The 22,344-nt window shown below is 33.0% G+C and overlaps 1 protein-coding gene across 1 annotated transcript in view; it reads right to left on the bottom strand.

The window, feature by feature from the left end:
- The window catches only part of TRIM36 (tripartite motif containing 36), a 52,327-nt gene that overhangs the window by 21,858 nt on the left and 8,125 nt on the right, over positions 1-22,344 (bottom strand). Inside the window, exon 3 of the mRNA XM_044680109.1 lies at positions 614-957. Coding sequence (XP_044536044.1) covers positions 614-957 — 344 coding nt within the window. The remainder of the gene's footprint in view (positions 1-613; positions 958-22,344) is intronic.

Genomic DNA, 22,344 nt, shown 5'->3' with positions numbered 1-22,344 from the left:
ACACATATATGTACATATACACACACCCTAAATACTTCAGCAATAATTACACAAACTCAATAGGTTAAGATATAAAAAGCATTAGCCTTTAAGAGACTATCAGGATTCTAATCCAGATTCTGCAACTTATTAGATATATGATTTTCATTCATATCAAGCAATCAACAAACATTTATTAGGCACCTACACAATGCCAGGTACTGTGCTGGGTGTTGGGGACACAGATACAAAGAATCTCTACTCTCAAGGAGTTCACATTCTGAGGAGTATATAAGTATATTATTAGCATATACAGAATAAGGAATAATTCCAAGTAAATTACAAGGTAGTTAGAAAGGGAGCAGTTGAGGGGGAACCAAAAAGTCTTCCTGTGAGAAAGTAGTGCTGAATCAGCCCCAGTTTTCTCTGTAAATGAGTATATAATCCTCATACTATACCTACCTAGCTCACAAGATTGTTCTAAAGATCAAATTAAATAAATATTTCCAGCTCCAAATCCCAAACTCTATACTTAGGATATGACATGTCTGTTAAAATATTAAGAAAACATTATTTAAAACTGTTGTTTATTGTTATTCCCCCCCACCCCCACTTCCATCAAGATCTCACTTACCTTAGGTCTAAAATTAGTGGTTGGGCCTACATACTCATGTTGAGCTTTTACAGTGCCCCAAGGATGATATATTTTGAAGCATTCATTACAGTAGCTTGCACTGCAGTCCATGCAACTTTTAGTGGATTCTTGAGGTGGAGGTTTGCAGAGGTCACACATAATGGCTGTAGCTGCCCTAGCTGCCTGTCGGTATCTTTCCACAATCGTTTCCAAAGTGAAATTTCGAAACAAACCATTGATTCCACGCTCTCCCAGGTCAATATCATGCTCACAACCAGGACAGGGAAAAGTAGTCGTCCTAGGAGTCAATGAGTTGCGTTTCCAGCCTGAATAATTGATCAGTCCTAGTGTTTAGTTATAGCAGTAGGAAGATAATTAGGATGACAAAACACAGAATGAAAAAGGTTGCAGAAGGAAAAAAAGTATATGTATATTGAATACACCAAACACAAAATACCCAGAGGAATAACATATAAATCAATACAAATTATGCAAATTTTAAAAACATATCTTTTTGTCAAATTTTCTTGCTATACAAAAATATCACTATTTTCCAAAATATTTCCTAAAGGGCCATGACTGGGGTGCAGGAGAAGAGTACTTAAACTATCCTCACAGAAGAATATTGACAAATATTTTTGATGATGCTGTATAACATTCACAAGTCCTGTATATACTGTATATACCTTGCCTTGTATATATATATTTATTTGCATGTTGTCTCCATTGGACCTCTTTTTATATTCTCAGCATTTAGCAGACTTCTGAGTGAAAGCAGGACTTAATGTTTATTAATCTACTGAACTTCCTAACCAGTGTAACACACACTCTTCTCTCTCATTCTATCTCTTTTTCCTCTCATTCAAACACATATGTAGACACACACATACACACACACAAACTAAATCTACCACATAAATATGTAAAAATAGATTCTGTCTTATTTGGTTACACATGTAGTCCCATAACAGAAAATAGTGCAAGATTCCTGTTGAGCATCAAAACAAAGTTTTAGCTTCCAAGAGAAATTCAAGTATCAAAGTAGTACCCATTAATGGTCAGAGTAGTGAGCTCCAAAACATCCTAAAATAATTCTATGATAATTCAGAATTCCTAAGTATTATAAAATAAGTCCTGACTGCCAATCATTAGCCAGTAAAACATTTATGAAATTTCAGTTGGCAGTATGCCAAGTTTTAAGAACAATTGACTTAACATGTTAAAAGTTCCCAGTCATAGAAGTTCATTTTAACAAAAGGACATAAAATATTTTATCAGTTAAAAAATATTTAATAAAATTTTTAATGTCATAAAATATGGAATACCTGGAATAAAACATTCTTGTTCCTAACATTTAGTAAGAATAATAATAGAAAGAGCTCTGGATTTTGCATCAGAGCACTTGGCTTTTATAAGCTTTGATATTGAATAAGATACTTGACATCTCTGGGTTTTGGTTTCCTCATCTGGAAATGGGCTGGGGAGAAACATTGTTCTAAAAACTGAGCTTCTAAATCTTTTTTGTGTCATGGATGCTTTTTGGCAATTTTATGAAGCTATGTTTTTATGTGCATACAATAAAACATAGAATTACAAAGAAAACCAATTGTATTTAGATAGTTTGTATTTACACAGATTTGTGTTAAGTTTATTAAATAATTTGTTTAGATTCATGCCATTTCAAAATTGATGGCAACTTTTACCAAATGTGAGATAAAATCTAAAAAGTTACATTTTAGTAAAAGGTATTCACTCAAAGATGTTTAAACGCAAGCTTTAAAATACAACAGTGAAAATACTTTTATGGTGCAGTGGGTTCCATTTTAAGGAATGAAACAAGAAATTCACTTCTAATTTTATAGTTTTAGTAGATTGCATATGAAAATGAAATTAATAATTTTACAAACTGAATATCTTAAATTGTTAAAACTTGAAGTTTTGATTGCTAAACAATTGGAAAATAATAAAACTATGATAATGAACTCATACATTAAACATGAACATTGAGGATATCATGCCTTTATCTCATTCCATGGTCAAAAAAGTCACAATTTAATGTAAATAGGTGCCATTCCTTTTTGATAAGAAATCTTATTGAGATAGAACAAAACTGCTATTTCATAAAGAGGCATTACTTCAAAAAAACATTTGAAACATTAGTCTATAAATGAAAAACGTGCAATTTCTCAAAGTAATTTTGATTTAAATATTTTCAGTTCTTTAAATATCACTTAAAATTTGAAATTTTCTGCCATAATAATTTATTATATCAATCTTATTTCTACAATATTGTTAATAATTCAGAAATAAAAATAAGCACAGTAAAGCATGTATTCAGATCTTAAGAGCAGCAGAGTTGATCCAAAAGCAGTTAGAAAATATTTTAAATAAAAATAGGTAGTAGATCAATCAAAGAATTACACACACAGACACAGACACAGACACAGACAGACACACACACACACACACACACATACATACGCATGCACACACACACTTTCTAAATTTCTTTCCTAATTTGGCTTTAAGTAGAATTCAGACATCTCAGAGAATTCCACATGCTTTACTATGAAAACTTGTAATAGCTTTACCTAATGATATAGTAAACAAATAGTAAGTGATGTCTGGACAAAAAAAGAATATCCATAGAAACAACTGTAGAAAATTTTACTATTATTTCCTTTTAGAAATTATTAGTACTTTGAATAGAATGCTAACATTTATTTTCAAAATCCATAATGAACATTAAAGCAATATTAGAAATGTGAACTATTAATTTTCTCTACTAGATTAAGTCCGTAAGGGCAATAACTTTTCATTTTTCATTTTCATGTGTACACTTTGTACAAATATATAAACACACAACAGACACTTAATAAAAATTTGTTGGAATTAAGACATGTAAATACTCTTTTGCCCAATTTTACCGCATAAAACAAGAATCTGGACATGAAGAATTTAACTCAATTTAAAAGATTAACTCTAGGCATATAAACTCTAAATGATCACCCTAATGCAAATATTAATATTATGAAAATAGATCTTGATCAATGACACACGTAAAACCCTGTGGAGTTGCACATTGGCTACAGGAGAGGAGTGGAAGGAGGGAAGAGAAAGAATATGAATCATGTAACCATGGAAAAATATTCTAAATTAATTAAATAAAAAACTAAGTAAAAAAAATTAACTCTAGGTCTTTACATCTTGAATTTCTGGCTTAAGCATCCTATTGCCACTATGATAAAAGAAAGAATGTGATGGGCAAGAAACGCTAGATCAGTGATTCCCAAAGTGGGTGTCACCGCCCCCTGGTGGGTGCTGCAGCGATCCAGGGGAGTGGTGATGGCCACACTTTTTTTGTATTACATTCTATTCTGAGTTCAATAAATAGTTTCATAATTTCCAGGGGGCACTAACTAATATTTTTTCTGGAAAGGGAGCAGTAGGCCAAAAAAGTTTGGGAACCACTGCTCTAGATCATACTTCTTCCTATCTCTCTGATAACAAGAAGAAGACACTGCCCTCTTTACTCTCTATTTTGAGCTCCCAGACGTTGTTCTGGAAGCTAGAAGGTTACAACACCTACACAATCAAAGATGAAAAACAAGTCAGTGCTTCAGTTTTGACCAGCTGGCAGGTGTCTTTGACCTTTTTCCTTCTATTTCTTGTTTCCAGACATCCATATATCTTTATCTTTCCCTCCTGCTTTATGTAAAATTCCATTTTTCTATGCTGCTTATGTATTCACATTCCATATGAGGTTGTTGAAGCTGATGACTCTTGTATACAATCAGTTAAGCTTGTACTGTCAGAATACTAAAACTGCAATCATCTATCTCTTCATCATTAATTTGGTGACTGATAAAAATATCTAAGCAATAGCCCCTTAGAGTATTTTTATCTTATTTATTAGGGATGCCAGAGGGGAGAAACTAGGTCAATCAAGATCAAGTTTTCTGGACCAGTCTACTATGAGGTAGATTTTTATCTTGAGAGATAAAAAGGAAAAAAATACAGAGAAAGGTTTGCATCCTACATATTTAATTTTTTATTTGTAATTATTGTTCTGTCTTAACTATCTTCCCCATCTAATCTGGTTTGGGACTGAGGAAAATCAGTCAGTGATGGAGATTAAGGATATAAATTTGACATAAACCTCAATTCAACATAAGCAGAGATCATTATAAGATCTCTCAGGATCTGATAATTCTGGTTTGTGGCAACTGCCTATAGATTTGAGAGATAAATTATTTTGGTCAAATCTATTTCCTATGTAGGAACTCTAATTTAATTAAACTCTAAATAAATACATCAAACTATAATAATGGTTGAAATACATTATCCTTGACCTCAGAGAGAATCTTCTGATTGTTGTTGAAATATTGTAATAAGCTTAGGTTAATTGTTAAAGCTTCACACTCAAATAAGCTCACTCTAACTTCCATAATTGTAACACTGATACTTCTCAATAAATGGACTTCTACTAACTCTAGAAAAGGCAGGAAAAAAATATGAATCTTTTTTGCCAAAGGATTGTCAAAGCTGAAGATGGAAGATTAGAGACAGTCACTTAGTTGTACTCTACCAACATTCTCCTCCAAATAACTTTAAAATAATGCCATAAATCAAATTTTAGAATGGCAGAGTCAACAAAAGGTCCAGCATAAGAAAACTTAAGAGGTCAGCAGGAATAGTCTGTATCACAAAGGTTGAGGGCTTATCCAGAACCCAGATATGCAGTGATAGCAAAGAAGCCATAACAGTAGTAGCGGCAGCAGCAGCAGCAGCTTCTGGAGCTCTAAATCCACAGACTACAGGGTGTCAAAGAACTTTACTAGCCAGAGATTACAGGGGACCTTTTGCTGGCACTGTGTACAGCTTTTACAGTTCCAAAACAAAAAAAGGAGTGCTGGGGTTCAGGCACAAGAGATCAGGGACCCCAGATGCAGATCTAAGGCAAAGAGAAGCATTAGCAATATGGGACATGGGGCATTATCAACACACTAAGAACCACAGGAGTCTAGCAAAAAGTCAATAATTGGGGGCAGCTGGGTAGCTCAGTGGATTGAGAGCCAGGCCTAGAGACGGGAGGTCCTAGGTTCAAATCCGGCCTCAGACACTTCCCAGCTGTGTGACCCTGGGCAAGTCACTTGACCCCCATTGCCCACCCTTACCACTCTTCCACCTATGAGCTAATACACAGAAGTTAAGGGTTTAAAACAAAAAAAAAAAATTTAAAAAAAAAAGTCAATAATTGAGTCTATTTTTCTTGCCACTAAAATTTAAGCATATTTTATGCATTTTATTTAATGCTTAATTTAATAATTATGCATAATTTAATATATTTATTTATGCATATTTTAGATGTTTGTGGTGGTGGTGGTGGTGGTGGTTAAGTATATAATTTGAAAATTTGAAAAAAAATGAAGCAAATTCAAAAGAATTTTTTAAATAGAAGAAAATGTGAAGTACCCATCAGAAAACAACTGATCTGGAAAATACATCAAGAAGAGATAATTTAAGAATTATTGGACAACTGGAAAGCCATGATCAAACAAAAAAAAAGAGCCTAGACAACATATTTCAAGGAAAACTGCTCTAATACCTTAGATCCAAAGGATAAAATAGAAATTGCAAGAATCTACTGATCTCCTAAAAGAGCTCCCAAAATGAAAACGCCCAGTAATATTAGAGCCAAATTCCAAAGCTCCCAAGTCAAAGAGAAAATATTCAACAGCCAGAAATAAGCAATTCAAATATTGTGGAGCTACAAGTCAGGATTACACAAGATTTAGCAGCTTCCACATTAAAGTAGCTAGTCTTACAACCAAGAATTACCTATGCTGAAAAACTGAGTATATCCTTCATAAAAAAGATGGATAAATGAGGGAAAAAATGGATATTTGATATGAAGTGGAGGACATTCAAGAATTTCCAATGAAAAGACCTGAGCAAAATAGAAAATGTGACTTTCAAATACAAGACTCAAAAAAAAAATGTAAACATGAAAGAGTACTCATGAGAAACAGTGGGAAGATGGTGGAATAAGGTAAGAAATCATCTATTTCTCCAAATTTACTCACACTTAAATCTAAAATAATGACTCAAAGAGAACTTTAAAGCAATAGAAATAATTAAAAGTTGGGATAAAGCAGTCTTCCAGCCTAAGACAACTTGGCAGAAGATGCCAGGAAAGCGCTGATCTCTTGGGGGGGGAGGAGCGGGTTATGACCTGATTGAATACAGATAACTGTAGGCAAATAAATAAGTATCAATAAACAGTAAGTGACTGGGGAAGATCTGTAGGTAGCACCCAGATTTTTAAGGAAAAGCTAAATAGGTGGAAATAGATAGCAAAACCATATTAGTGGGAGACTACCTTTCCCCATCAGAACTAGATAAATCTAACCAAAAAAGTAATAAAGAAGTCAAGGAATTGAATAAAACCTTACATAAACTAAATATGATGATATCTGGAGACCTGAATGAAAATAGAAAGAATATTACCTTTTCCTCAGTGGTACATGGTATCTTAAAAAAAAAAACAAAACAACTGACCACATATTAGGACATAGAAACGTTATAATTAGATGCAGAAAAGCAAAAAAAAAAATATTAAATGCATCATTTTCAGATCATAATATAATACAAATTATATTTAATAAAAGACCATGGAAATAGATTAAAAATTAACTGAAAACTTAAAAAAATCTAATGGTAAAGAATGCATGAGTAAAAGAACAAGTAATAGAGATAATAATTTTAAAGAGAATGATAATATGATCGCACACCAAAAGTTATGGGATATAGCAAAAGCAGGAGAGGAAAAATTATATCTTTAAATCCTTATGTCAATAAAATACAGAAAGAACAGATCAATGAATTGGGTATACAATTAAAAAAACTAGAAAATGAACAAATTAAAAATCCCCAATTAGACACCAAATAGGAAATCCTAATAATTGAAGGTGAGATTAATAAAATACTAGCTATTATATATACACATATATAAAAGAATAAACCACAAATGTATACATAACAACAAATCACAAAGATTGTACACTGTGACCATCCAGGGTTTATACTAGAAATGCAGTGATGGTTTTAATATAAGGAAAACTATTAACAAAATGTGTTATATTAACATCAAAAGGAACAAAAATAATATAATCATATCAATAGAAGCAGGAAAAGCTTATAACAAAATACAATGCTCATTCCTATTAAAAAGTACTTGAGGGGCAGCTCGGTAGCTCAGTGGAGTGAGAGTCAGGCTTAGAGACAGGAGGTCCTAGGTTCAAACCCGGCCTCAGCCACTTCCCAGCTGTGTGACCCTGGGCAAGTCACTTGACCCCCATTGCCCACCCTTATCAATCTTCCACCTATGAGACAATACACCGAAGTACAAGGGTTAAAAAAAAAAAGTACTTGAAAGCATAAGATATAAATGGATTTTTCCTTACAAAGGTAAGAAGCATCTACCTAAGACCATCGGTAAGTATTATTTATAAAGGAGATAAGCTAGAAGTCTTCCCAGTAAGATCAGGAGTGAATCAAGAATGCCCATTATCACCAGTATTATTTAATATTGTATTAGAAATAAGAGAAGAAAAAGAAATGGAAGAAAACAAAATTGGTAATGAGGTAATAAAACTATCTCTTTTTGCAGATGATATGTTGATATATTTGGAGAATCCTAAAGATTCAACTAAAACCTTTTTAGTTAGTTGTAACAATAAATTTTTGCAAAGTAGCAGAATATAAAATAAGCCCACATAAACTGTTAGCATTTCTATATATGACCAACAAAGTAGTCTGCAAGAAGAGATAGTTAAGAGATATCCCAATCAAAATAACCTTAGACAGAATTAAATACCTGGGACTATGCCCAGAAACTGCATGAATATAATTATAAAACAAAATTTATACAAATAAAGTCATATTTAAATAACTGGAGAGATATTAATTGTCCATGGGTTGGTCAAGTCAATATTTTTTAAAATGACAATTCTACTTAAACTAAATCTACTTATTCAATGCCATACTAATTAAATTACCAAAAGAATTATTCATTGAGCCAAAAACAATAATGCCAAAATTCACTTGGAAAAAAGTCAAAATATTAAAGGAATAAATGAAAAAAATGTAAAGGAAGTCTAGCAATACCATATTTTAAACTATATTTTAAGTCAATAATTATCAAAACTATTTGTTATGGGGGTGGGGGTAGCTGGGTGGCTCAGTGGATTGAGAGCCAGGTCTAAAGACAGGAGGTGCTAGGTTCAAATTTGGCCTCAGATACTTACTAGTTATGTAACCCTGGGCAAGTCACTTGACCCCCCACCCCCACCCCTGTTGCCTAGCCTACTCTTCTACCTTAGAGCCAATACACAGTATAGATTCTAAGGTGGAAGGTAAGAGTTTAAAAAAAAAACCATTTGGTACTGACTAAGAAACAGAAACATGGACCAGTGGAACAGAATAGGCATACAACACACAGCAGTAAAAGATAATAACACTGTATTTGACAAATATAGAGATCTAAGCTTTTAGCATAAGAATTCACTCTTTGGTGAAAATTTTGGGGAAAGTTTAATGCAATCTAGCAGAAACTAGGTATAGACCAATATCTCACAACATTTACCAAGATAAGGTCAAAATGGATACATGACCTAGACAGAGAGATATCATATGCAAATTAGAAGAACACAACATATTATCTATCAGATTTATAAAAATGAAAAGAATATGAATAGTGATAGAAAATATTGCGAGATATAAAATGGACAAGTTTGATTACATTAAATCAAAATGGGTTTGTATAAATAAAACCAATGTAGCCAACATTAGAAGGAAAGCAGAAAATTGGGATTGTTATAAACAGTTTCTCAGATATGAGTCTCATATCTCAAATAGAGAGCTTTGTTATTTTCATAAGAATATGTCATTATTCAATCAATAAATGGTCAAAGAATATGAACAGGCAGTTTTTGAAAGAAGAAATCAAAGCTATATATAGTCAAATAAAAATTGCTTTAAATCATTGTTGATTAGAGAAATGCAAATTAAAACAATCCTTGAGATATTATCTCATACTTATCAGATTAACTAAAGTGATAAAACGGAAAAATGATACAAGTTGAAGGGGATGTGGAAAAATTAGTACTTTAAAACACTGTTGGTGGAACTATGATCTGATCCAAACATTTTTGGAGAGTAATCTGGAATTATGCTCAGTTATAAAATTGTGTATGCACTTTAACCCAGCAATACCACTATTAGATGTTTACCAAAGTGATTAGGGGAAAAAAGGAAAAGAACCTATATTTTCTAAAATATTTATACTAGTTCTTTTTGTGGTGGCAAAGAACTGATAATTGAAGAGATGCCCATTAATAGGGGAATGGCTAAACAAATTGTGGCATATGATTATGATGGACTACTACTTCTTAGTAAGGAATGATGAGCAGGGGGAAGTTGGTTAGCACAGTGAATAGAGTCATCAAGTCTGCAGTCAGGAGGATGTAGGTTCAAAATCTGCCTCTAACACTTCCTAGTGATGTGTAATAAACTGATTACTATAGATATTACATTGTTTCAAAATCCTTACCTTCCATCTTAGAATCAATATTGATTCTAAGGCAGAGAAGAGTGATAAGGACTAGGCAATGGGGTTAAGTGACTTGCCCGGAGTCACATAGCTGGGAAGTGTCTGAGGCCAGATTTGAAACCATCACCTCCTGTCGCTGGGCCTGGTTCTCAATCCACTGAGTCACCTAGTTTCCTCCTATATTTTTAAAAGCAAATACTTAACCTCAATTCCATAGTCTGATGCTGCTCTTCTATCTTAGAATTGATACTAAAACAGAAGGTCAGAGTTTTTTTTTTTAATTTTAATTTTTAAAAATCAGCAGATAGGGGGCAGCTGGGTAGCTCAGTGGATTGAGAGCCAGGCCTAGAGACGGGAGGTCCTAGGTTCAAATCTGGCCTCAGACACTTCCCAGCTGTGTGACCCTGGGCAAGTCACTTGACCCCCATTGTCTACCCTTACCACTCTTCTGCCTTGGAACCAATACACAGTATTGACTCCAAGACGGAAGGTAAGGGTTTTAAAAAAAAAAAATCAGCAGATTAATTTAAAAAATAATAAAGATCTGCATGGCATTATGAAGAACAAAGCAAGCAGAACCAAGAGTATTCTACTGAGCAACGGCAATACTGAACTGCAATATGAAAAGAATAGCATCCAGAGAAACAACTCATAAATAGAATTACTCATGACATGGTTTTACACACACACACATTTTTGGTCAAGTGATGCCTTCTATAGTGTGGGGTGGGGAGGGAGGGAGACAGGAACTTTAATGTAAGAAAAAATAAAGAAAAAATCATAAGGACCTCAATAAAATTAGACTGTTTACCTTCCTAGGTGAGAAAATGATACATATAACTCCTAAGATCTTTATCATTATTAGGGCAATTTAAAGGATTTTATATAGACCAGGGGCATGAGTGTAAGTCAATTATGTTGGAATGATCTCCATAAACAATGAAAAAGAGGCAAGAACTGGGAGAAGGGGTAAAGAGTGAGGTAAAATTGGAGAAATTTTCTCATTCAGGGAAGAACTTTTACAATGGAGGGGGAAATAGGATAGCAGTGGACAATATTTGAACCTCACTCACTGGAATTGGTCCAAAGAAAAAATACACACACACACACACACACACACACACACACACACACACACACACGCACGCACACACACACAGAGTAGTGTGTAGAAATATAACAACCAATAGAGATAGGAGAGGTAGAGAAAGAAGAGGGTGGGAAGGATAAAAGATGGAATTAAAGGAGGCAGTACTTCAAAGCAAATAGGATAAAAAGAGAGAAGAAACTAGAAAATGAGATGTAGAAAAATATACAGCAATAAGTATAAATGTGAATGGGATTAGCTCAGTCATAAAAAAGCAGGTAGTAGAATGGATTAGAAAACAGAACCCAACATTATAGTGTTTACACTTGAATCTGAAAAACACACACAGAGTTAAAATAAAGGACTGAAGCAGATTATAAAATGCTTCAGTTGAATTTTTTTTTTAAAAAGCAAAGGTAATATCATGCTCTTAGACAAACCAAAAGCAAAAATAGGACTAATTAAAAGGGATAATCAGGAAACAAATTCTGGTAAAAAAGACACCATAGGGGCAGCTCGGTAGCTCAGTGGAGTGAGAGCCAGGCCTAGAGACAGGAGGTCCTAGGTTCAAATCCGGCCTCAGACACTTCCCAGCTGTGTGACCCTGGGCAAGTCACTTGACCCCCATTGCCTAACCTTACCAATCTTCCACCTATAAATCAATACACAGAAGTTAAGGGTTTAAAATTAAAAAAAAAAGACACCATAGACAATATAGTAATAAATAAAAATTACAGTTAAGTTTCTCTGATAATGTCTTCATTTCTCAAACATATGCTGAATATAGAACTTGGTCAAATTAATAAAAATAATAGCCATTCCCCAAATGATAAATGGTCAAAGGATATAAGCTATCTATAATCACATGAAAAAATGCTCTAAATTACTATTGGTTCACACCTTTTAGAAATTAAAAATGCTAGGGGGCAGCTGGGTAGCTCAGTGGATTGAGAGCCAGGCCTAGAGATGGGAGGTCCTAGATTCAAATCTGACCTTAGACACTCCCCAGCTGTGTGACCCTGGACAAGTCACTTGACCCCCATTGCCTACCCTTACCACTCACTCTTCTGCTTTGGAGCCAATACACAGTATTGACTCCAAGACAGAAGGTAAGAGTTTAAAAAAAAAGAAATTAAAAATGCTAGAAGGGAAGGGAAGAAAATAGATCAACTAATGAACTATGGTGGAGTAGTGAACTAGTCTAACCATTCTAAAGAACAATTTTGGAACTAGGGCCAAAGGTCTATAAAACTATACATATCCCTTGACCCAGCAATACCACTCTTAGGTCTCTATTCTAATGAGATTTTTTTAAAAAAAGAAAGATCTAAAAGTATAAAAATATTTAGAGCAGGTCTTTTTATAATGGTAAAGAATTAAAAATCAAAGGGATGATCATCAATTGAGGAATGGCCGAACAACTTGTGGCATATGTGTGCTACAGGAAATGGCAAGGAAGGTGGTTTCAGAAAAACATGACAAGATCTATATAAACTAGGAAATAAAGTAATAACCGGAAGATCATTGTGCAGAGTAACAGCAAAGTTGTAACAATGATCAATTGTGAAAGACTTGGTTATTCTGATCAATACAATGATCTAAGCCCATTCCAAAGGAATCAAGAAAATATGCTATCTACTTCCAGAAAGAAAACTGATGAATTCTAAGTGCAAATTGAAATATAATTTTCTCACCTAATTTTTTAAATTTTTAATATGGCTAATTATGGAACTATTTTTGCATGCTTTCACATATATAATTTATATCATATCATTTTCCTTCTCAGTGGGTGGGGGAGCAGTGGGAGTGGGAAAAGATTTGGAAGTCAAAAGTTTTAAAAATAGAATTTGAAAAATAAATTACTTTTTTAAAAATGAGATTCAAAACTTTCAAAAGTTCATCTTTGTGTTCCTAATTCTAGCCAGATTGGGGAGGGGAAGAGATAAAATGGATGGAGATCCTTTCTCAGTTTGAAGACATTTATAGCTTTGCAAACTAATCAAAGACTGACTTAGTGAGGTGCATATTTGTCATCTGAGGTGTATGTACCTCCAAACTCTGATGGAAATGTGATCTAAAAGTTTTTATATATGTTGAAGTATTCTATTGGATTTTTCAGTTTGCAAGCCCTTACAACTTTCTCATGTAAACAGCACACCTCTATCATACTCCTTTCCTTTGGAAGTGACAGATTTACTGTTTTAATGCAAGGTAAAGGGAGTAATTTCACCAGCTAGAAAATAAATAGAACTAATATAAGTTAAAAGTTTTATCTCCAATTCAAAAACAGGGAGGAAAAATTATTTGTAAGTTTCTAAGCTTTATTTGCTACTTAAGAACCACCTGTTATTAAATCTCTCCATGTGAGAAAGAAAAATGCTTGCTTAAATCAAAATCAAATGTTTTAGATTAAGTAAAATTAAATTTTAAGAATGCTTAGATTTAAGAATGCATACCATATTTTGTTTCTTCTGTGAATGACTTAAGAAAACTTGGTTACTTAGGTAAATTAGAGGCAAAGTCACCTAGAAGGAATTTTAATAGACTGTGTATTTGCAGGCTTCTTAAAGAATTAAATTGGAAATGCTTTGACAAAATGACAAAACGAGAAACTATCTGTGAACCTTGAAGTTTTAATTTTGATCAGGGAAAAGTAAAAGTTTTGCAATTGATTGGTTTTGTATAAAAAAAAACATGTTAATTTGCAAAGAGAAAATTCAAACCTAGAAACCAGTTCTGATAGGCATGGGATATGTATGACGGGGGGAAAAATCATGAAGGACTGAGAAACTAGTAAAGGTAAATCAGGGTTTGGAGAGCTTTGAAGAAGTTTTAAAACTCACTGCAATAAGAGTGGTATAGGATGATTTCTATGCCTATAAATCTGTGAACTATTTGAAAAAATACATGTTAGAAGTTATGTTTATATCCATGTTTCAGAAAAGCCAAACAGACTCCCAAAAAGGGGACATGAGAATGCAACGCTGCCAAGTGAATCTTTTTTTTTTTTTAAACCCTTGTACTTTGGTGTATTGTCTCATAGGTGGAAGATTGGTAAGGGTGGGCAATGGGGGTCAAGTGACTTGCCCAAGGTCACACAGCTGGGAAGTGGCTGAGGCCGGGTTTGAACCTAGGACCTCCTGTCTCTAGGCCTGGCTCTCACTCCACTGAGCTACCCAGCTGCCCCCAAGTGAATCTTTAACTGAAGACCATCTGTTACTGTAGATCTAGATTTGATTTGATTGACTTTGCTCTAAACAAAACTAATATAGCCTCACTTAAAATGAAATGTGTTTCTCCTATTAAGATAATTGTGATATTTGACACTGTAGGTAAATCAGACCTTGATGAAGAATTCAATGAGATTTTTATCATTAACTTGACATTCAAAACAAAGGATGTCTCTGTCAAATACTGTCATTTTCTGCAACCAGTGGTTTTACATACAAAGATTTATATATATAATGAAGATCCAGTAACTTCTCCTGGGGGATGCATGACAATAAATACAAAATTCAGTATTGGTTATTAATTACTCATTAAAAATTGCTATTTGTTCTAAGCAAATAGCCAAAGATCATTTCCCCTTCTTCCTTTAGTTTTTGGTTAGTCATGTAGAACTCTTCATGATCCCATTTTATGGGAGGGTTTTCCTGCAAAGATAATGGAGTGGTTTCCTCCTCCCGCTCATTTTACAAATGAGGAACTGGGATAAATGAGGTTGTGACTTTCCCAGGATCACACAGCTAGCAAAGTGTCTGAGATAAGATTTGAACTCAGGAAGATGAGTATTTCTTGATTTCAAGCCCAGTGCTCTTATCCACACTGTCACCTAGCTGCCCCACCCTTCTTGAGTATATGTGGCTAAACTTAAGACAAAAATTGTTGAATCTATATTGAACAATTGGACTTACATCATTAAAAAACAATAGATCTTTATAGTCACAAAATCCTAAATCATTTAGCTTTAGAAAAAGGGTTTGTCTCAATTTATTAAAGCTCATACATTAAATGGACTCGTTATCCAAAGCATTTCAGTATAAGTAAGTATAAATAAAATTTTACAAGATTGCAGTGTAATCTAATTGCTTAGTTAAAAACAAGTTTTCAAATTAGAATATTACTGGGTAATTAGTAATAATAAAAATGTGTTTTTATATTGTGGTTAAATTTTTACTAAAACTTTTTTTAATTGTACCTTATTTTGAGAGCTCTTCTTCAACAGGTTGACTTTTTTTCTTTCTAAAATCTCTAGAATTTAGAAAGAAAAAAGAGAGTGTATACACACACACACACACACAAACATATATACACACATATATAAACCCAAAAGACAGACTTATTTTACAAAATCATGTCCTCAAAGATACTTTTTATGATTCTTTTTCAGATCTATAGATAGCAGTATCTATAGTAATGCTGTACTGCAGGTTTCAGGTAAATAATAAAAGAACAAATAATATATGAAGACTAAAACTCTCCAAACTTTCAAATAAATTATAGTTTGCTTAATATGACCTTCTTCCTATACTTCTGATGTTTATAAGATTTGAATTGGTTTTTACTATATGAACTAATTATTAGATGGCCAACATAATTTAGGTCTTGTAAGGCCCTACTAAGTCATACTAAGTCTTATCTTTAGCTGGTTTAAGCAGCATTGAAGTGGCTTGGAACCTAGAATGTCAGTCTACTGGAAGAAACCTTTCTGCACATCTGCCTTGGAAACAATGCTTATTCTGAGTACGGTTACCAATTGAGACCCCAGTTAGTTTAGACTTAGTTTTAGATTTAAAAATCAGTTGAAGTTGTTAAATTTTAAAGACTTAAGTATAAAATTTAAATGTTGGTTCAGAGATACATGACTTTGAGTCTTAGTGGAGCAAACTGGATAATTTGTAGACAATAGTCCAAAGTGGACAATTTGTGAAGAATGTCAAGAATAAACCCTGCTGACAGAATTTCCAAGGAAAAATATTTCCCAGAAGCAGACAACTTCATGAAGTAGATAATTAAACCCAAAATTACAGAACAGTAAATGTGTAGGTTAAATTAACATTAATTGAAATTGCTCATGTATTTGACTAAACTTTTAATATTACTTGGAACTTGAACTGCAATGGGGAGTTAAGGAAAGGTCTAGAGTAGATTAAACATAAAGAAAAAATTGGCACAGACATTTGGTGTTGATTGCCAGGGTCAAGTTGGATTTAGGAAGTTTTATAAATTCTGTGCCTTATAGTATTAATAATTGTTATTATATTAATTTTGCTTTATTGTGGAATTCAATGCGTTCCAATTCTTATAGCTGTTTGCAGAAATACTTTCCAGAAAACTTATAAAAAGGTATCATAAAAAAGTGATAGGATATATAAAATTGTGGTCAGAGATGCACATGCATGATGTTTAACCAAAGGAGAGTCTGTGAAAAGATTTCTGGCTCAAGCTTTTTGATGTCATTGTAATATAAGAAAGACTGCAATGAGAAAGAATCTCTAGATCATACTTCTTCCCACAACTCTGATAAGAAAAGGACACTATCCTATGCTCTATTTTTGAGCTTCCAAAGTTGGGAATCAAAGATGGGAAACAAGTCAGCTTTAACCAGCTGCCAAGTATCTTTACTTTCTCTATTACTTGGTTATATGTAATCTTGTCTTTCCCTCTTACTATAAAATTCCATTTTTCTATGCTGTTTATGTATTCACATTCTACATAAGGGTTGTTGAAACTAATGCTCTGGGCTCACTGTCTCTTGTATACAATCAGTTGATCTTGCCTTGAGTATAACAATAAACCATAGTAACTATCTCTGAATCATTGATTTGGTGATCAACAAAAGTATCTAATTAATGGGCCTTGTGATATTTGGGGATCCTTGAATGGATCATGAGGTCTCTGGTATAAACTTCCTGTGGACGTTTAGGGGACTTGAAAACTACACTTCCCATGATTCCTCTTATGTAATACAGGTGGACAGGAAGTGTGATTATGTAGACAGATTCAGGACTTGATTGATACGCTCTCTTTCCTGCTGAACAAGCCAGGTGGGCAGAGGTAATGGCATGGCAATTTGAATGAGCTCTTATCAGGCACATGGCTATAACTATCAAAATGGCTTTAAATAAAACCATAATATTTTTAAATATATCTTTCTATATTAATTTTACTTGTAACAGTTTTGGCAACCACGAAGGGATGATTCAGAAAAGATGCCTAAAGAATCATGAAGATCCAAAATGAACTTTGGGGTGCAGTTGATTGAACTATGGGGAGCTGAATGCATTTGTTTTGAATGTACATTCTTATGCCAAAGGAGACTGCCCCAATTGGCTTTTTGTCAATGCAGCTAGCAATCATTGGATCATTGTTTTTGTCCTCTTTTCTTTTATCCCCAAATTCCTGTAATTTAAAAGTTGACTATGTTTACAAGATCCATCGGGAAGACCAGTCTTTCCTCCAGATCTCAGGAGGGAATGTGATATTGGAAATTTGGGGGACCTTGAATGGATCTTGAGGTCTCTGGTCTAAACTTCCTGTGGACGTTTAGGGGACTTGAAAACTACATTTCCCATGATTCCTCTTATGTAATACAGGAAGTGTAATACATAGATAGAGGTATAAAGATTCAGGACTTGATTGGTATGCTCTCTTTCCTGCTGAACAAGCCAGCTGGGCAGAATAATAGCGAGGCAATTTGAATGAGCTCTTATCAGGCATGTGGCTATAACTATCAAAATGGCATTAAATAAAACCCTAATATTTTAAAATATATCCTTCTATATTAATTTTATTTGTAACAGCCTTCAGACAATTTTTATCTCAACATAAAAATATAAACAATATAAAACAAGTTACATTTAGATTATTACTACAAAAATTACAATTTTTTAAATTATTTAAGTGAACTGAAAATTGACCTAAATATTGACCTAAGTATCTTACCACAGAGCAGCTGAATGACTGTTACTTAATTTAAAGTTAAGGAAGGTTTGTGGTATAAAATTTTAACATACACAAAAATTTTATTTTCTTCTTTTACCACAGGATATATTCATTATATATCCACTGCCACAAGAAGAAAAATTAAAACTAAGAAAAAGGGTCATTAAAAAATTTTAGGATCATTGAGCTTTAAATCTATTTTAGCTTAATTTTTTATTTGTTCATTTTCTAAATAGTTTTGAAGATATTTAGGAATGTTGGACTAATGGAGAAATTTAATTCATATCTGCATACTACGTTTTAGCCACATAAATCAATATTGCTTTTCTACCTCTCTACTCCAAAGGCCTTCATTGTAATGCTATAAAAAAATGAGCAGAAAGGAAGCTTGGTTTAGAATTTAATTTCAAAGATGGGATTCACAATTGGTTTACAAAAGACAAAGTAGTAATTATATCCTATGTACAAAGCAATTTTCTATTTAATAGCAAGAACTGTGTTGTTTCTTTGTACAAATAGTAGTTACTCTGCTGCTGATTAACAGGCTATCTTATTATGTTTCAGAAATGGTCATTATTTGTAAAGTAAAATATCTAAAATTTGTCCCAAAGCCTCTCGTGTATTACAATATCTGCATGTTGCAATCATTACTAGTTGCCTGGTTAGTCAGATTAAACTTTCAGAACTGTTTCAATTTACATTTCTTTCATATGGAAAAGGTTCTTCATGTGGCTGTTAATCATTTGTAGTGTTTTTGAAAACTATTCATATATTTTAAGCACTTATCCATTAGAAAATGATGGCTCTTGATCTTACATATTTCTGTTAATTTCCTATCTACCTTGGATAAGACTTAACAATAGATTCCTTTCTTTTCTTAGTATTATTATTTTCCTACAAAAGGCTTACAACTTCATTAATAAAAATTATATAATATAGCTTTATCTTTTGTGATCCTCTCTATGCCTTGTTTAATTAAGACTTCTTCTCTTAGTCAGTTATAAAAGATACCATTATCCATTTTCCTCCCATTTTAAAAATTAATGTAACTTTTATATTTTTAGATCACTTAGACATTTTGAGCCTAATACAGGACATAAAATAAAGTGCTGGTATAAACAGATTTGGATATAAATTTCTCTGTAGTTTTTTCCAACAATTTAAATAGAGTTATTTCTCCATAAGTGTACATACTTGAGTTTAGAAAATACAAGTTTAATTGCTTCCAGTTTTTGATTATCTAGTCTGATAGTTTTCTCTCTTTGCCAATGTCAGTGACTTTAATTTTTTTTGTCTTATTGCTATCATTAGTACATCTATAACTGTCAAATAAAAATAGGGAAGGAACACATCCTTGCTTTCCTATATTCATTGAGAAAGCTTCTAATTATTTATTATAAATAATTCTAGTTTTTTGTTTCAGATACACTTTTATTTTATTAAAAATGACCTACACCAAGGTTTTTTAATCTTTTTTATTTTTCAAGAGCCTCAAGTTTTAATGTGATAATATGAAAATATTATTCCTAATGTTGAACTAATATTCTTTTACTGAATTCCTATTATAATTGTAACTTAGTCATAGTCAAAAATGTTTTGATACATGGCTATCTTTTTTTTGCTACTTTTAAAAATAAATATTCATTATTGAAATTAGCTAATATTTCTCTTTCTCTTCTTTATTCCTCTAAGATTTAGGTATTGAAACTATATTTGTGTCAGAAAAATGAGTTCAATAGGATCCAATTGCAATTATTGAGAATAATGTGTAGCACTTCTCTGTAAATCCATGTGAACCAACCATTTTCTTATTTGGTAGTTCCTCTAAAGCAGGGGTCGGGCAACGTAGGGCTCTCGAGCCATATCTGGCTCCACCTCCCGATGGGCCAATCAGGGTAGAGCTCCAGGATGTGCCCCAGGGGGCCCTTCAGCCCCCTTCCCCCCACATTCCAGCACCTTCCTCCTCCATCCTCTTTCTTCAGCAGGCGTTTATGGCTCTCACGGCCAAAAAGGTTGCCAACCATTGCTCTAAGGTTTGCTCAATTTCATTTCTCTGAGATTGTGCTGTTTAAGATCTCAAGGTCTTGCAGACTATATTTTTCTAGGTAATCTTCCATTTCTGTCAAAATCTCAGTTAAGCTATCATGAAATTATAATATATAAGTTGGTTCTTATTAATTTTACTTCTTGGTTGCTAAGAATTCACCTTATAAATTTTGGTTTTCCTCTTTTTTGAAATTCCTAAGATTTATTCACTTAAAAAAAAAGTTTTTGCACCTTTTATTTTTATCATTTGGATAGTCTGTTTTATATTTAATGTTTCTCTTATTTTTTGTTTCTTTTGAGTTTTTTATTAGTTAACTATAGTTTTTAGTTGCATATTCAGTTTATTAATATGTTTATTCTGCTAATTATGTCTTCAGACACATAATTTTTCCTCTGGCTAAATGTTGGTATGTTATTATCATTATGATGATCATTCTTTGCATATTTAATTAACTCATTATTTGTAGTTTAATTGCTCATTCTTTAAGATGTCATAAGTCTCTATTAGTGATCGGTATCTTTTATTTGTATTCCCTTAATTAGTATCTTTATTTTGTAAAACCTATAAAACAGGGGTCAGCAACCTTTTGGGCCATGAGAGTCAAGAACGCCACATTTTTTAAATGTAATTTCGTGAGAGCCGTACAGTGCTCACAATGCGCACTCCTGTAACAGTGTGCGTTCCTATAACAGCACCTAAAAAAATTGACTTTATGGCTCCTGCAGAAAGAGCCATATCTGGCCCTCAAAAGAGCCAGATATGGCTCAAGAGCCATACGTTGCCGACTCCTGCTATAAAGGATGTATTTAGTATTTCTTCCTTCTTACATTTATTTATAATTTTTTAGTATATCTGATTATAAAGATACCATTTGATATTGAGAAATATATATTCCATATTTCATATCAAGACAATTCAGTCTTTCAAATCTAAAATCTAAATCTTCCTAGAGTTTTTTCAGACCTATATTCTTTTTTATATCTACTAGGTTTTTCTAGTTCTAAGAAGAACATTAAAGTTTTCTATAATTATGTTACTATGTATGTTTCTTTGTAATTTAGTTAAATTTCCTATATGAATTTATATACTATGTTATTTGGTGCATGTGCATATAACACTGACATTGTTTCATTAACAATGATAGCCTTAAACACAATGTAATTTCCCTGTCTCATTGAATGATTGCAATTCCTGCTTTTTTGGAATTATCTAATATATAGTAAATTTTTGTGCTAGTAATCATTTCATTCTGTATTTCTTTTTTTAGGCTTCTTATAAGTAGTATATTATTGGTTTTCAACTATTTTGCTATTACCTTTTTTTTTTTAAGCCCTTACCCTCCATCTTAGAATCAATACTGTATTTTGGTTTCAAGGTAAAAGAGTAGTAAATGACTTGTCCAGGGTCACACAGCTAGGAAGTGTCCTAGGCAAGTTTGAACCCAGGACCTCCCATTTCTAGGCCTGGTTCTCAATCCACTGAGACACCTAGCTGCCCCTCTGTCATTACTTTTCATTTTATTTGACTGCTTAATACAGCCCCACTTAAGGTTAATATTGTCAGGTTTGTGTTTTCCTCTATTTATTTCTTTTGAATTGTGATACCCTTCCTTCCTCTTACAACTCAGCACTTTGTCCCTGATAAACTTATAGAATGAGATGCTAATCTGTTAATATAGAACACTACCTACCATGTACTACCCTACTTCTATTTACTTGCCCTGCCCAAAATTCTTTTTAAAATATTCATTAACTTTCCTTTTTATTTCTCTGCTCCTTTTCCAGCCTTCCTTTTCACTGGCCAGGTAAGTATTTGGTTCAAAATCTTCCCACTCTTCCCCAAACTCTTATGTTAATATCTTTCTGCAAACCTTTTTGTTTTTAAAGTTTTTATTTACTTTTTATTCCTTATTCTATCCCCTTCTGGTGGAATCTGATAACTCTTTTCCCATTTGTAGGTCATACCTTTGTTACTGCTTTCTGTCCCTCCTAAGTGAAAACTAAAATCTTCATATTGCTAAGCCTCATAAAGTTAACCTG

Source organism: Gracilinanus agilis, chromosome 1 (assembly GCF_016433145.1).
Source record: "Gracilinanus agilis isolate LMUSP501 chromosome 1, AgileGrace, whole genome shotgun sequence".
Taxonomy (NCBI): Eukaryota; Metazoa; Chordata; class Mammalia; order Didelphimorphia; family Didelphidae; genus Gracilinanus; species Gracilinanus agilis.
Note: the sequence above shows the minus strand (reverse complement) of the source record. Positions and strands in the feature narration are given on the sequence as shown.